General features: G+C 42.5%; 1 protein-coding gene across 3 annotated transcripts in view; it reads left to right on the forward strand.

Moving 5' to 3' along the window:
• The window catches only part of SH3KBP1 (SH3 domain containing kinase binding protein 1), a 331,624-nt gene that overhangs the window by 157,126 nt on the left and 158,462 nt on the right, over positions 1–16,036 (forward strand). For all 3 annotated transcript variants that reach the window (XM_068961995.1, XM_068961996.1, XM_068961997.1), the window contains exon 4: positions 6,015–6,118. In XM_068961995.1, the coding sequence (XP_068818096.1) occupies positions 6,015–6,118 (104 nt within the window). The remainder of the gene's footprint in view (positions 1–6,014; positions 6,119–16,036) is intronic.

Below are 16,036 nucleotides of genomic sequence, written 5' to 3' on the forward strand. Positions count from 1 at the left end.
GACTTCCTCCTATGTAATTGCAGTAGAATTAACACTCAGGGAATGTAGCATTAATGTAATGCTATTATCTACTATTAGTCCATTTCCAAACTTCCCCATTTCTTCCAATAATGTCCTTCATAACCTTTAAAAGAAACCCTGAATCCAGTTAAGAATTGCATTATATTTAGTTGTTAATCTCTTTACTGTTTCAAAGTCTAGAACAGTCCTCTAACCCTTTAAAAAGTTTTATGTGATATTGAATTTGAAAAGATTAAAAAAAAATAAAACTAGGTCACTTTTGTCAACTGTCCCTCATTTTGGATTTACAGGATTTGAATTTGCATGTTTCTTCACTGTCAGATTTCATTTAAACATTTTGAGCGGGAGCATTCTATAAGCAGTCTTAAGCCCTTCTTAGCATATCACATAAGGAGGCAGCACCTGGTGTCAATTAGTCCCATCGCTGATGACAGGGACTTTGAGACCTTGTCTTCCAGGTTCCTCCATACTGTGGTGACTATTTCTTTTCATAATCAATGAATCTTGGGGGAGATACCTTGAGACTCTCTAGTGGGTTAGTCACCTAGTCGTGTCCAACTCTTTGCGACCCCACGAACTGTAGCCCGTCAGGTTCCTCTATCCGTGGGATTCTCCAGGCAAGAATACTGGAGTGGATTGCCAGTCCCTTCTCCAGAGGATCTTCCTGACCCAGGGATCAAACCCATGTCTCCTGCATTGCAGGCAGATTCTTTACCATCTGAGCTACAAGGATATCCTCCTAATCCCCAACAAGATTTCACCCCATGGTTGTAGAGACCATTGATTATTGTCAGAATCACTTGTTGCCATGATGGTTATAAGATAGTGATTGTCAGTTCCTGTCATTTCTACATGTATTTGTTGACATTCTTTTGTAAAGGAGAGCTTTGCCCTCATGGCCCATCCTTACCTGTCTAATCTTACCCATCTGTCTAGCTATGAACCTAGCTACCTAGTGAATGTATCATGATGGGCTCATGAGCTTTTTTGAAATGAATGAATTCTTCAGTAAATGGTGTCATTGTCCCATATTTGGCCAGTAGAAGCCCTATGAAGCTCATCCTTGTGTCCTTTTGAAATTACCCGTCAAGGCTTCGAGTGCTTCATTCATTTTGTCATAACCACATATTCCAGTCTTACTTTGTATTTTCTTTGCTCCAGCCCTGGAAGAAGTCATTTTTCTCTGGAGACCTAGTTCCTTAGGGGCTGTTGTTTAGGAAGTTATGGGAAATTTCATAAAACTTGAAACTATGAAACAGGTGATTTCAGGGGATGGCCAAGATTGGGACTACTGATTAGCATCCTCCACAGGGAGAGTGTTTGGTCCCACAAGATATTTTCCTTTGGTCACCTATAATTGGTGGCTCTGATGCGTTGTTGAAGTTTACATTTTTGTGGGCAGTGTCACTTGCAGAGTCAGGTTTAAATGCAAGCCCTTGGACTCAGCCTCAGAGAGTACAGTTCTGTTGGTCTGCCCTGCATGCCAAAGTTTTGATACAGGTGGACCCCAGGCCTTATCTGGAGAAAATGCCAGAAGTGACCCTAAGAATTAGAGGCTTCTTATGATGTTTCTCTTTGATTTTATAAATGTTGTCTCTTTTGTAAAACAGTGTCAGGATACTGCTGCATTCTCTAGGCATGTGGTGAGGATTCCCTTGATTAAGTTAGTGAATTTCTTGAAAATATCAAGTGATTTAAACCCTGGTAGTTTTACTCTTGTTCTGTCAAGGAGGATGTGGCATATTAAAAAAAAAAAAAAAAACAGGCTGTATGAGTATTGAAAGTTTTCAGTTGACCCAAAGGCTTTTTTCAACCACTGCACTGTTTGTTGTTATATTTTTGTGGTCATTGAATGAACTGACCTAGTAAAGTTTTCTCATGTCATAAGACCCTGGAAAGCCCTAAAATATAGATGTGTGTGCTGTTTCTGACACTTGGTCTTGGCACCTTTTGTAGTTTCTATTTCCTTTTTAGAGAGTGTGAATATATGACATTTCCTCCCCATCCAACCAGTTTTATTTCATTAAAATATGGGCCCCAGTTCTCAGCAGCTGTAAGGAAATGCTCCTGATTCATGGTTTGTCACTTCCTGGTTTCACATCTTAAGCATGTACCATGTTAGTCCAGTGAGTCCTTTCTGCAATCTCGAGACTCATGGACGGGAATTCTTCTTAAGAACAGTCAGACAGGGGAGGCAGTCTCTGGAGTTGCATATCCTGATTCAAAATCCCAGGCCCTTCTAGCACTTTCTAGCTGTGAGACCTCTGGTAAAATAGTCTCTGTGTGCCTCCTTGGTCTCCTTGTCTGTAAAAGGGAAGGTTCAGGATGTACCCTCAAGGTTCAGTGAGAGGATTAAATGGGCTAGTGCGTATGAATTGCTTAGTAGTCTCTGGCACACAGTAAGTACTCAATAAATGTTAGCTTTTACTATTTTATTAAGCAAAGCTGGTCATGAATGGAAGGTGGTTATGAGATCTAGTGAGGGAGTTGAGGGTACCTGCCTTGCTACCTGTGTTTGCCTGTGTTCCTCTAAAAGAGTGCCTGTTCATGCATTTGGATTTTGTGGCCATCATATGATATGGCAGTAAAGTAGAGACATGTCAAGTATGCCTTGTGAAGTCTGCCTTAGTCATAATTTTTTAGTAAGCTGTGTGCCCCCGTACCTTTGCTTATATGTTCATAAAACTTGTGTTCATTACTTTCAGTTATGTATAAAGAGTTAAAAAACACACATGCAGTAGAAGTGTATTAAAACTTGCCTGTGGACCAGGCTGTGAGTGTGGAGGTGGTAACTTGAATGAAAGGATTCCAAACGACAGCCTTGGGCAAGTCATACATTATTTCCCCTCCAGTTTCTACTAGCTATTAAAAGGAGATGACATTGTTGTCTGCATACCTCTTCGAGGAAGGTCAAGACCAACTAGTGAACATCAGTGAAATGCCAGGGAAAGGAAAACATGGCAAATGACATTCTTAAATTTCCTTTAATTTGATATGGGCAGAAGCCACTGAGATAAAGTGCCTCCGAATGTCAGATGTTCCCCCCGAGCTGAGTTTTAGGTTGGGTGGATCTGGCGAACAAGATTGAAACAGTAATTTGCAGAGGTTGAGGAATGAGGAGTTATCTGTAATGAGAAAGCTGTGGAGAAGCCCTCAGGCTGTGTTATGCAATGTTGTGGGAAGCAGTTAAGTACAGATTGCAGGGAACTTGAGCCGAGATGTGACCTGAATTGGTTCATCCAGCATTAGAGCGAGAACTCTGAACTCAGGGCAGGGAGACACTGCCACTTGCTAGCTTGGTGACCTTGGGTAAGTCACTGAGCCCCAGCTGCTTCATTTCCAAGATGGTTGCTCATTCTGGCTCTTTTCTTTTTCACTGCTGTGATTGGTAGGGTGAGTTAGGGTGATGGGCGGCAGAGGCGCTTTAGAAAAGATCAGAAACAATCCCAGTGTCTGAGGGGGTCGTTGTTTCAGGCTCACTTTTCTTGGTCTTGTATGTTGGCAGTGTGCTTTATAGATCTTTGTGCCACCAGTTGAATAACCTTAGAAGCTTTTAAGAAATATTGAGTAGCCTGGCAGAGAGAGATTAGTTCGTGTGCTTTTCTTTCTGATTCCAGGCAGGGCTCTACAGACGTCCGATGGAAACATTTGCTTCTAGAGAAATACTGTTCTGTTCTAGGTCCTGATTGCTGGGTTAGTCTTGTCTCTCCTTTGCCCTTTATGTAGCACTGGGTTAGATGCTACTTTTTACAAAGGATTCTGTGAAGGTACTAATTTACATATAACTGAGTTTTATGACTTCAGCTAGCAATAGGTATTCAGATGTTATTTTAAAGTCATTTTGGTCAGAACTTAGGTGACCTCTGTGGTTATGAGTGTGAGGTGTCAGACATTTGTCATATTTACTTGTTTCATGCTCAATTTTCTGTCTGCAGAGTTTGTTTTGAACATAACATGAACAAGTATAGCTCTTAAAGATTATAGAAGCTCGCCTTACGAGGTGTAGATGGGGCAGCGGAGGCGCAGGGAGGAGGAGGTAATGCCATGATCGCTTGGTCATCTGGACTCGTGGCTCGAATGAAAATCTGTATCCTTTATTCTGGAGGGCTTGATCTCCTTCCTTTGTGTTGGAAGCCAGGGGAAGCAGTGGAGTTCTTTTTTAAACTGTTTAATTCGATTTATTTCTGGCTGTGCTGGCTTTTCGTTGCCGCATGGGCTTTTTGCTAGTTGCGGCGAGCAGGAGCTACTGTCTAGTTGCGATGCGCAGGCTTCTCATTGTGGTGGGTTCTCCTGTTGTGGCGCATGGGCTCTAGAGCACAGGCTCAGTAGTTGTGGTGTATGAGCTTAGTTGCTCTGAAGCATGTGAGATCTTCCCAGACCAGGGATCGAACCTGTGTCCCCTGCATTGGCAAGCAGATAGATTCCTAACCACTGCTCCATCAAGGGAGTCACAGCAGTGGAGTTCTTTGTCCTCAAGATGACTCTTGTGGACTTCCCGCCTGGGAAGAGCCATTTGGGTGAGCCCTCTGTTCCTAGGAGAGCTGGGGCTGCCCTCCTCTGTCCACAGACAGTGTGGGAACCAGCTTGAGAGCCACGTATTGGTTCTTACGGAGACCAGGCAGCTTGTGGTTTCTCACAAGGGGGTGAAGTATTTTCGTGTCACCACCAAAGTCGTGGTTAGGTGACATGCTGGTGCTCAACTTCTGCCCTCTTCCCTTTGTTCAGTTCTGTTCTTCCCTCGTGAGGTTCGGGCAGAAAAAAAATGGAACAGAGAAAACTAGGCCACTGGCTTGGGATAAATATCAATCAGCACATCAGATGTAGCCAAGGCCTCCCCTCTGTATGACATCACACTGCATGGGGGTCTCAGTGCGGCCAGTGGTCACTCCTGTGGGAACTGGCTGTTTCAGGGAAGATTAGAAAAGGAAAGGAGTCCCTGTAAACAGTACCCAAAAATAATGTAAGCACTTCTAAATGTGTGGCCTTGAAGTCGTTGATCCCTGTGGTGTTCAAGGCCATGTGGCAGCAGGAAGGAATGAGGTGAGGTGGTCAGCCTTGAGCGATAAGCTTCTGAGCAATGCTGGTCTCAGTCCCCCTCTCCGGTCCACGTCTTTGCAGCTTGGGCCTCCTCTGCTGTCTGTCTCTGCCCCTTAAGCCCCATCACACACACCATATGCATGTTCTGTCTCCCCACAGTGCATGTCTATGGCGTGGATAGTTGCATCCGGATTTGAACAGCTTTGAACCAGGACCTCCCAGTGGGGCCACACTGGGGGAGTGAGATGCTGTGACTTTGAGTGTCCTTCAGTCAAGCAAAGTGTGGCCCTGGCTTTTCTCTTGATGTTCCTGGATTGGTTCTGTGTAAGCAGCCAGGGATCCTGCTAATGGCTCCCCTGGGACAGAGAGAAGAGGACCGAAGTGGATTTGCTGATCCCCTGTGGGGCATTTGGAATGGTACCAAGAGTAGGCTGAAATCTAATCAGCCTTTGCTTATCAGCCTGAGTTCCAGCATGTTAAAAGGGTGATGATTAGTGAGAGAAAGGCCAGAATACTTTATCTTTTCCTTTGCACATTTGGGAAGAATTTCCTCTGCCTCGCTAGCATTAGAAGCAGACCATTCTTTTCCCTCCACTGTATCACATCAGCTTTCATTAAAAGTCACCAGCAGCAAATACAAAGCCCTGTCCATGGAAAACCGTTTAAGGCAACACTGTGCTCCAGCGCTTCGGGGTGGGCTTTTGCCTTCTGCACCACCAGATCGGTTTCTCATATCCATGCCTTTCTGACCCAGCAGCTTTTCAAAGACCAAGCAGCATTGCTCTGCTTTCTCCTGCCTCTCTCCCAGAGACCAGAGCTGCCATGCCTCTAGCCATGTCCCAGAGAGCATATTTGAGACAAGTCAGCTTAATTTGCCTGCATGCCTAGGATGCCTCTCTTTAAAATCGATTTTTGAGACCAGAGCTGGATCTGAATGTTTTCCTTTTCCCATGCAGGCGAGCGACGGAGGCGTCGGTGCCAGGTAGCATTCAGCTACCTGCCGCAGAACGATGATGAGCTCGAGCTGAAAGTCGGCGACATCATAGAGGTGGTTGGAGAGGTACGTGTGCCAGGCGGGCGGGTGCAGGGCCTCTCACGGGCTGTCAGAACCCACCTGTGGCTAGTTGGCCTTGCTGTGGGGGGTGTTAGGACTCAAGAGGCCGGGGAAATCATCCGGTTGAGTCTTCCAGAAGAGACGCCTCTAGAGAGGTGTGTCTCCCAGCCCGCTGAGGGCAGATGTGGACCATTTAAAACTGTGATCTTCTTCACTGTGCGCGAGCTAACGCCAACCCAGTAGCATAGCTTTCCTCCTCTGCTTCAAGTGCTCATAGACGCTTGGTATCCAGAGTGACCGTGTCCACCTTAAAGGATGGATTCGGTATTGGTCATGGGGAGCACTGTGGATTCAGAGGGAAGGAAAGAGGTGACATTGATAGAAGACCTAGTATGTAATGGGCATGACAAGGTTCTTTACACATTGGTCCATTGACTATTCATAACCACTTTAGTTTTGTAGATAAAGAAAGAGGCGTGAGAGACCCCAGAAGAGGCAGGGGCTGAGGGTTGAAGCTAGGTCCACCTGGCTGGAGACCTTTGTTCCTCACTGCCCTACGTTACCTTGTCCCTGAGTGGTCCCAGATGCTTGCAGCCAGGCCTGCTGGTGAGGTGGGCACCAGACCCTGGCACGGGATTTGGGGGCTCCACTCCCTCAGGCCGGGAACATCCTGGGCTTCACACTTAGAATCTGATCATTCATCCTGATTCAACATAGGTATCTGTGTATAGTGATAGTTTTCCAATTGCTTTCATTTCCTGCATACCATTCAATGTTACAGAAACCCATGATTTATTAAAAAAAAAAAAAACTAGGAAGCCAGAAGTCAAGGAGGAGGTTAAGTGAAGTATGACGTGGGTGGGAGTGGCAGGGCTGATGCCAGCAGACAGATTTCTGGACTCTCATATAAACATAAAGGGAGCGCGCATCAAAGCTTTATTTAACTCATTAATGAGGGCATCTGCAAGATGGTAAGGCTGACTCAGAGAGAATGGTGAAAGAGCAAAGTGTTTATAAATGATTGAAAGAGAAAAAAGCTTGAGTAAGATTGCTAAGGTAGATGCGAAACTATGTCGTGTCCTACAGGGCAGTGAGACAAACCTCTGAGGTCATCTTTTCTAGGGGATGAATCTCTTTTTCCCTGCTGGTCAAAGGTTATTTTCATGGTTATCTGACAAGACTCATTCACTTTGTTCTTGGTCTTCTAGCAGTTAGCATCTGCACTAACACAGTTGTAAACTCTCCTCATAAAAAGTAAACAGTGTGTCAAGCAAAGATACTTGTCCCTAGAGAATCAATCAGTGTGGTTCCCAGTGTTGAAGGACATGCAGTAACTCGCTTTTTGCCAGTTTCCCAGTTTTGGATCATTTGAATTAGTATGTCGTTCATCATGGTTTATTCCTGGTGCCAAGCACAACACATAGGAGATATTTACTGAAAGCTGAATGAGTGCAAAATGAATGGACAGCGGAGTAGAACATTTGTGCCAGTGGTAGAAGGACACAGTTCTTAAGACTGAAACCAGGGAAGAAATTCCAGGGAAAAAATAAACGACTGTGACTAATAATAAAAAAAACAAGAGTTAAAATTTTGGTATGATTTGAAGTGAGTTTAGCTAAACAAAGAGGACAACAAGCAGGAAAAAATTTGAAAAAATTTTATATATGTAACATATGAAAATATATTAGGAAGCTATTATAAGAATGATAAAGGATAGAAATGCTATAAACACATATCCCACAAGTGGAAATAAAAATCTGAACCATGAGAAAGTGTTTTAACCTGTTACTAATTAATCAAATTAAGACAATTTGATTGGGTACCTCCTTTCGAAAATCCTAAAAAAATATTTAGTGGTGAGACTTGGCAGTGATTAGAAGAACTGGTGAATTTGTATATCTTTATGATCCTTGTTTGATGCTGTTTAGCAAGGTGCTTCAAGAGCTATAAAAATCTGAATTAATACCCTTTGACTCAGTAATTTTACTCCTAGAAATTTATTCATGGAAAATGGTTACAGAAAAAAAAATATGTTAAACATGTTAATTGCAGCAATGCTTGTGATAATGAAAAAAATCATCAAGAAAGGGAATAGTTGTGTGAATTAAAGTATATTATCCAGCTAGAAGATTGTGAAGCCTTTAAGATGGTAAATACAGAAGCCTTTATATTTATTACAATACTGTGCATTGTAATTATCTGTTATATTCCACTAACCTGAGAGCTTTTCAGCAGCTGGGATCTGGTTTTTATCTATCTTTATATTCATAGTACGTGGAATAGTGCCTGAAACCTAACACATACTTTAATAAATGCTTGCTAATACATGGAAGTATGAAAAGTTTTTTTTCAAAATGAACAGATCAGTCACAAAATTACATTCACTAGGAACAGTTAAATAACATTCACTAGGAACAGTTAAATATAATTGTCTGAAGTCTATCTCAATGCATGTGATCAAAGACAGAAAGGGCCCCAGGATTGAAAGTGGTTCTGCCATAGAAGATGGTTTTCCCTTTAATGTTGTAATAATACTGTAAGAAATACAAATCAAGATAAAAGTTCTTAATAAATTTCTGGAATTATTGCTGAGTCTCATCTGTCTGTTGACTCCAGGGGAACCAAGTGAGGATCGCTAAGGGAGAGGAATCATTACAGGGCTGGTGTTCTCCTTTCCTGGAAGAAGAGCTTCACCACCCTCTGGGCCCAGCCTCTTTACCATCCATGCTTGTTCAGTGCTAGGCTTCATCCTGGGCTTGCCTCAAGTAGGAAAAAGGAAAACTAACTGGGTAGCCTCTGCTATTTCTGTAAAACAAAGCATAAACGTTTACCTTTTAATCCATATTTTAAAATTATATCACCAAAAGTTAATTTCCCTACTTTTGAAGTTTATTCTAATATTGCAGATTCTGGGCCATTATCCCTGTATCGTATAGTCTGTCCTTTTCTCTGATAACAGATGTTATATAAATGCCAGTAGATTGCTACTGTCTAATGCCACTGAAGACTAAAAACAAAATAAAAATCCCAAATAAACAAAATCCCTTAAATCACAGGAGCAGGTTATGATAAGACCATAGTTACAGCTTTGCAATACTATAGTATCAATCTGTTTGTCAAGAGAAAGATAACGTATTGTGTATGTGCATATAGATTATATTTTTATTGATAAATTGATTCATAGATTAATTCTGCAGTGTTACAAAGCTATACAAACAGCTCCCCACCTGTCCCCAAGAGACAATTCCTAGGATTTTGAATATATGGACCAGTTCTTGAGAACAGTTGAAGCAGGTAGAGAATCCTAAAAAATGATATACTTATATCTCAACGTGTAATCTTAGCTTAAAAATGTATATTCATCTGCCTCTTAGGGCCAGGGCGTTTTCCTAAACTATGTGTTTGTTGGTTTGAGCTCCGCCTTCTCTGCATCCATGATGCATCCTCTACTATTCCCACTGGTTTCTTTAAACTTTTTGGAAGTAAGAGTGCTACACTACGTGGCATATAGGATCCTAGTTCCCCAACCAAGGATCGAACCTGGGCCCCTTGCATTGGAAGCACAGAGTCTTAAATATTGGACCACCAGGGAAGTCCCACCACTGGTTTCCTTGAAGTGGATTGAGGACAACTTAAGGGAAGCAATGAGGGTTAATAATTCTTCTAAAATTCTACACTCCCTCACCTCCCAAACTTTTAGTTGTCTTTTCTATACCTAATTTGGCACCATGTTTTTAAACCTTCAAATTACGATCATATTTCTTCTCACCACTAGCCTTTTGTCTTCAAACCTACGTACTTTGTACTCTTTAACCATATTGTGTGCTGGCAGGAAGAGCAGTGAACTGAAGCAGGTCTGGGTGGACATGGCCCTGATCCTTGGTGAGGGGAACAGCACTTCTGTCCAAAGTTACCGGCTCAGCCCGGATGGGTCTCTGCAGTGTGGCCAGAGGAGAAATGCAGAGTGTGGGGCGGTCCAGGGATGAGTGGGGCTGGCAAAGTGAAGGTCACTCAGGAAAGTGCTTCTGCCTCCTGGCTGGAGAGCAGTCAGTGGTCTGCAGGGAGGACAAAAGTTCTTGTGAAGTTAATGGGACTTCACTTTCCAGAAGGAAAGCTAGCAGGCTAAATCCCTGGTAGGCATTTTTAAGTACACAGTTGTGACATTTCTGTCTGGAGTGGAGTGGACTGGTCAGTGCAGTCTAGACTAGCCTGTAGCCAGTCTGTGTGTGTGTGTTCCAATAAAGCTTTATTTACAAATGTAAGAGCCAGACTTGCCCCTGCTCCCCTGGCAAGAGGTTCCCCACCCTTCATTCTTCACTTTCAGAGAAGGGCAGTAGGATGGGATGGGGAAGCTGATGTTTATAGGGTGTTTACCACATGCCAGGGCACTGTGATACATGATATTTCATTTGGTCATCACAGAAATCAGTGTCTGGAAGGTGTGATCAGTATTTGTATTTTGTAGCTGAGGAAACTGAGGCTCAGAGAGGTTAAGTAACTTGACTGAAGTTGCTGTTAACAGGATCTGATATGTAGGTTGAAAGGATAGGACTTTCAAGCATTGCTGAAGGGTGTCTGTAAGAGCTGTACCAGAAACCCTTGCCACTGTCAGGAAAACTGTGTATATATTGCTCTCTCTCTCATTGGATAGCATTTGCTTAAGTCTTGAATATGTATCATATGTATTTTCTTAAGTCATTACCCTATAGGTTTTTCTTTTGAGGGACCCCTCTCATGTGGAATAGGCTTGTTCTCAGAAGAATAAGGGGAGGGGATAAAAATCAACTTCCTCTCGGTATGGTCCTGCCCAGAGAGCTAATCAGACAAAGAGACGTAGCAATTTGGGGAAAATGTTGACTTGGGCATTTAGAACCTAGATAACACTTGTTTATAGTTGGCACAACCAGCTTTCCATGTTCCCAGATCAATAAGTATGGTTATTTAAAGCAATGAAAATAGAAAATAATGCAGGTATTTATGGCTTCAGAAAGTGGTTCCCTCAAAAATATTTTTCCCCACCAATTCCACAAATAGAAAAAATGTTTTCTAGAAACAATCTGTATTTTTTCAGCAGTATTCAAAAGGTAAAACCATGTCTTAGCACATTTACATAAAGTTCTTAGAAAAGGCAAAACCAATCATAGGTGATAGAAGTCAGATTAGTGTTTGCTTGGAGGCAGATTGACTAGGAAGGAACACAAATTTTTTGGAGCAATAGAAATGCTCTGTATGGTAATAGAAGTATGGATTACATGGGTGTGTGCATGCATTTATCACAACTGTTTGACTTGTACCATTAAGACCTGTACATTTAAATGAATTATATCTAAATGTAAAAACTTTTTTAAAAGTATCTTGATGGTTTTCTAGCTTAAAAAAATTTCTAAAATATTTCCCCCTATCTCTCATAGGTAGGAGAAATGACTGTTATTGAAATTCTCATTTAATTATTTCTGAATAAATTTTTTAAATTGAGACATGATTGACATATAACTGTACTATGTTAGGTGTACAGCAAAATGATTTGAGAGATATGTGTGTGTGTATATAATATATATATATATATGTTGCAAAAAGATCTCTCCAGTGAGTTTATTTAACATCCATTACTATACATAATTACAGTATTTTTCTTGTGATGAAAACATTTAAGATCTACTCTCCTAGCAATTTTTGAAAACACAGTGTTATTAATTATATTCACTGTGCTGTGCATTGTTTCTCTTATTTCACTTAGCATAAGGCCTTCAAGGAACAAGAAAAAGCATAAGCTATTTCCAGAGTTAGTAGAAGAAAAGAAATAACAAAGATCACCAGCAATAAATGAAGTAGAGTCTAAAAAGACAATAGAGAAGATCAAAGGAGCTCAGACCTGGTTTTTGGAAAGATAAAACACAGCTCTTTAGCTAGACTCACCCAGCAAAAAGAACTCCAATAAATAAATCAGAAGTGAAAGAGAAGTTACAACTGATACAACAGAAATATAGATGATCATAAGATGCACATGAGTCTGAGTGAACTCCGGGAGTTGGTGATGGACAGGGAGGCCTGGCGTGCTGCGATTCATGGGGTTGCAAAGAGTCTGACAGGACTGAGCAACTGAACTGAACTGAGCTGAACTGGAGAGACTATTATGAGCAATTATATGCCAACACATTGGCCAAACTAGAGGAAATGGATACATTCCCAGAAACATAGAAACTACCAAGTATGAAGTTTTGACAAAAATTTGAGTGATCTTGAGATGTGGGCCTTTCCTTAGAGCTCAACTTGTAACCATGTTTCTTTCTGGAAAGAATGGCAAAACAGCTCTTGAAACAATGAAGTACCCAAACACAAGTACCCGTTTGCCTGTGAGCCTCGCCCTCCCCCATGCTTCCCTTTTCCTTCACACTTGCCTCTCCAGCGGGCTTTTTAAAAAATTTATTTATTTGGCTGTACCATGTCCTAGTTGTGGCACTGGGATCTTCAGTCTTCGTTGTGGCATGCAGGATCTTAGTGGCAGCATGCGAACTCTTAGCTGTGGCATGTGGAATCTAGTTCCCTGGCCCGGGCCTCATACATTGGAAGCACAGAGTCTTAGCCACTAGACCACTGGGAAAGTCCCCTCCGGTGTACGTCTGACTGAGGTTTGGGTAACAAAGGGCAATTGGATGTGAAAAACTGTAGCAACCCTTAAATGAACCTTTCCTGTCTTGCTGCTTATACCCTGAAGTAGATTTTAGACTTGGTGAATCTGTTGTTCCCCTCCTGGGTACAGTTGAGAGGGAAAACTTCAACAGTGATGTAGGAACTACAGGCATGTCTCAGAGACATTGCAGGTTGGGTTCTAGACCACTGCACTAAAGCAAATATTGCAATAAAGTGAGTTACAGTGATTTTTCAATTTGCAGTACATATGAAAGTTATGTTTATACTATCCTGTAGTCTATTAAGTATGCAATAGTATGATGTCTTAAATTGCTAAAAAAAAATGCTCACCATCATGTGAGCTTTTGGGTCATAGTAGTAACATCAAAGATCACCAGAGATCGGTATAACAAATATGATACTACTGAAAAAGTTTGAAATATTCAAAAATTACCAAAATGTCACACAGAGACATAAAGTGAGCAAATACCATTGGGAAAATGGTGTCGATAGACTTGCTTGAGGCAGGATTGCCACACACCTTCAGTTTGAAAAATATGCTGTATCTGTGAGGCACAGTGAAGCAACATGCGGTAAAATCGATGCACCTGTATTCTGAGTAACTGGGGTCACCTCTGTATTCCCAGGCATCCCCTTCAGTGCCTTGAAAATGTTGCTAATGTTTGTACGAGTTGGGGAGCTAGAGATGGAGGTATAATTCTCCCAGCCTCTTCTACAACTCGGAACAGGGCTAAGAGCTGAAAACTACTTCCATGGGCCTTGAACCTACTTAGAGGCTGGTGACTATGAAGACTTACGAACTGCAGGGCCCACAGACACAATGGTCTAAGTGGTTTTACAGCATCTTTCTTTCTCAAACACTGCCATGTAAAGCTGCCCTGCTCCCAGCTCTGGGACACAGCCATGGGCTCCAGAGCTGGCAGGGTTGGTCTTGGAGGTACAAGGGGTTTGTTCTCAGCCTAGAAGCTCAGGCCTGCAGAAGCCTGCTGATACGTGTGTGTTAATGCAGAGAAGGTTGGTGTCTGTTCCACTTGAATACTTTCTTTGGGAAAGAAATCATAAGCCCTTGGGTAACATTCATAATCCTCCCTTTATTAAAAATGGATGCATTCCTTTCTCTCTTTAAATATAGAAACATAAGCATAAGCAACCTGATTTCTAAGCAGGTGATGTGCAGACTCTGCATGTTCTACTCTTGTAGAAGATTCTCAAGGATGGAATCTTTGTTTTGTTCACTGATGAATCTGTCCTGAGGTCCTAGGGCAATGCAAAATAGGTGCTCATTAAATATTTGTGAAATTGGGAGGGACACACAGACCTGAGAGTGGTGTTACCTGATTGAGAACAGCGGGCAATATAGTCAGGGGCTCCTGGTCCATTTTGCTCCCCACAGAAGGGAAAATTCCTTTTGTGGAGGAATCAGGGCTTCATAGCCCCCCATGGAGGATTTCTCCTGGTTGATTTCCCTGCCATCCATTCATTTATCCATCCAACCATTCATGAATGACTGTAATCCTCATGGGCTTCAGTGTCCTCATCTTGCTGTAGGATCGAATATTGCTGAAGAGGGATCCTGTGAGGGTGGGGATCATTTGTCTCCTATCTCTGTCCTGAATCTTGCAACCAGAGCAGTAGTCTGTAGGAGGAAATAGCACTGCGCAGCTCTCTCTGCTGCTGGGTACAGACTCGCCCTCCATGGCGCCTGTAATGGGAAGTGTACCCCCCCGGGCGATGAGCAGTGGTTTGATTGTCTGCTCCTCTGTGCGCTGCAAGGCTAATGATAGGCGTCTGCCAGTTCCCTTTTGGCCACTCCTTTCAGACTGTGCTGTGACAGGGCTGCGGGCATATGGGGGTGTGGTGAGGTGAAGACACCCCTGTTTTCCCAGCAGGCAGCCTGCCGAGCCCACACATCAGGAGCACTTCCTTCAGGGATCTCGAGCTGGAGCCGCTTATTACTGGAACGGGGGCATTTTAGATATTGTCAAAGTGAATCAAACAGAATTGGCCCAGCTGCCCTGCGCTGTTGGGGATGGCGACAGGAGCTGCTCATTTGCGGTCCATGCCCTTGGTCTCTCCCTCCTGCCCTGAGATTTCTGGGAGAAAGAAGGTCATTTTATGGTTCCTTATTCAGGACAAACACAAAGGACCCCATGCTACAAATTGTGCAACTGTTTATATTCAGGGTTATGGCAAAGCTTCCTAACCATTCTAATCCTATAAAAAGCTCCTTGAAAGAATAATACGTATCAGTAGAGTTGACATAGAAACATGGAATGAGTTCAGCGGAAATGCTTCAAATGCTGTGATTTGGTATTGAATAGGGACAGTCATGCATAAGTGCTGTTGTCTGGATTCTTTCCTGAAGATTCTGTGATCACGCAGATGTAATGTCCACTCTGTGAGTCTAGATATCCCAGGAGTTCCCTAACATGTGCTCTAAATACCATTCTGGTTGTCTCTATTCTGAGGCTCTGTCAGCGGCCCCCTGAATATCTCGCACTTCCCTTTTTTCTCCAAGTCTTCCTTTAGCATCCCAGATCTCGATGAGCTCAACTTTGTGTAACACATTTGGTTTGTGCTAGGTCATGGTGTTTTCTTATCTCTTTACCTTGCATTTGCTAGGTTTTGGTCGCTCCCACCCTCTGCCGTCTTTAAACCACATGCCCTTTCTACCTTGATTGATTGTCACCTTCTTGAGGGGAAAAAAAAGAACATGTCCTGTACAGTCCTGTGTCCCTAGCCCATAGTGTAGAATCATAATACATCTATTTCTAACACATCAAGCATACCCATCATGCCATTGTACAGATAGGAAAGTCAGGGTTCAGTCAGTAGGAAATCTGAACGGTCACACAACTGCTAAGTTTCAGAATATGATTTGAACTGGGCTTTTGACTCTTAATTTTCTTTTCTGTTTTAATTATTTAAGCTTTTAAATTATATTTGTTGATTTGAGTAGGTAATACGTGTACATGGTTAAATTTTTTTTCAAAGTTTCTAGGTCTCTTTCTAGTATACCACACCATTACTGGTAACTGAATACTTCATAGTTCTCAAAATGCTCTGTTATTTTCTTCCAAGAAGCCAGTTCACAATTCTCACTTCTGCTCTTCTGTTAGTGGCTTCATCACAGAAACTTAGGATGATTTTTTCTAACCCTTCTCTCACTCAGCTCAACTAGTTGGTTTCTGCAGACCAAAAGATCCCTCATAGATCCTCAGATCCTGTCCATGCCTTGTTCATTATCGCCCCTCCCCAGATCCAGGCTTCATT

Source organism: Capricornis sumatraensis, chromosome X, assembly GCF_032405125.1.
Source record: "Capricornis sumatraensis isolate serow.1 chromosome X, serow.2, whole genome shotgun sequence".
NCBI lineage: Eukaryota > Metazoa > Chordata > Mammalia > Artiodactyla > Bovidae > Capricornis > Capricornis sumatraensis.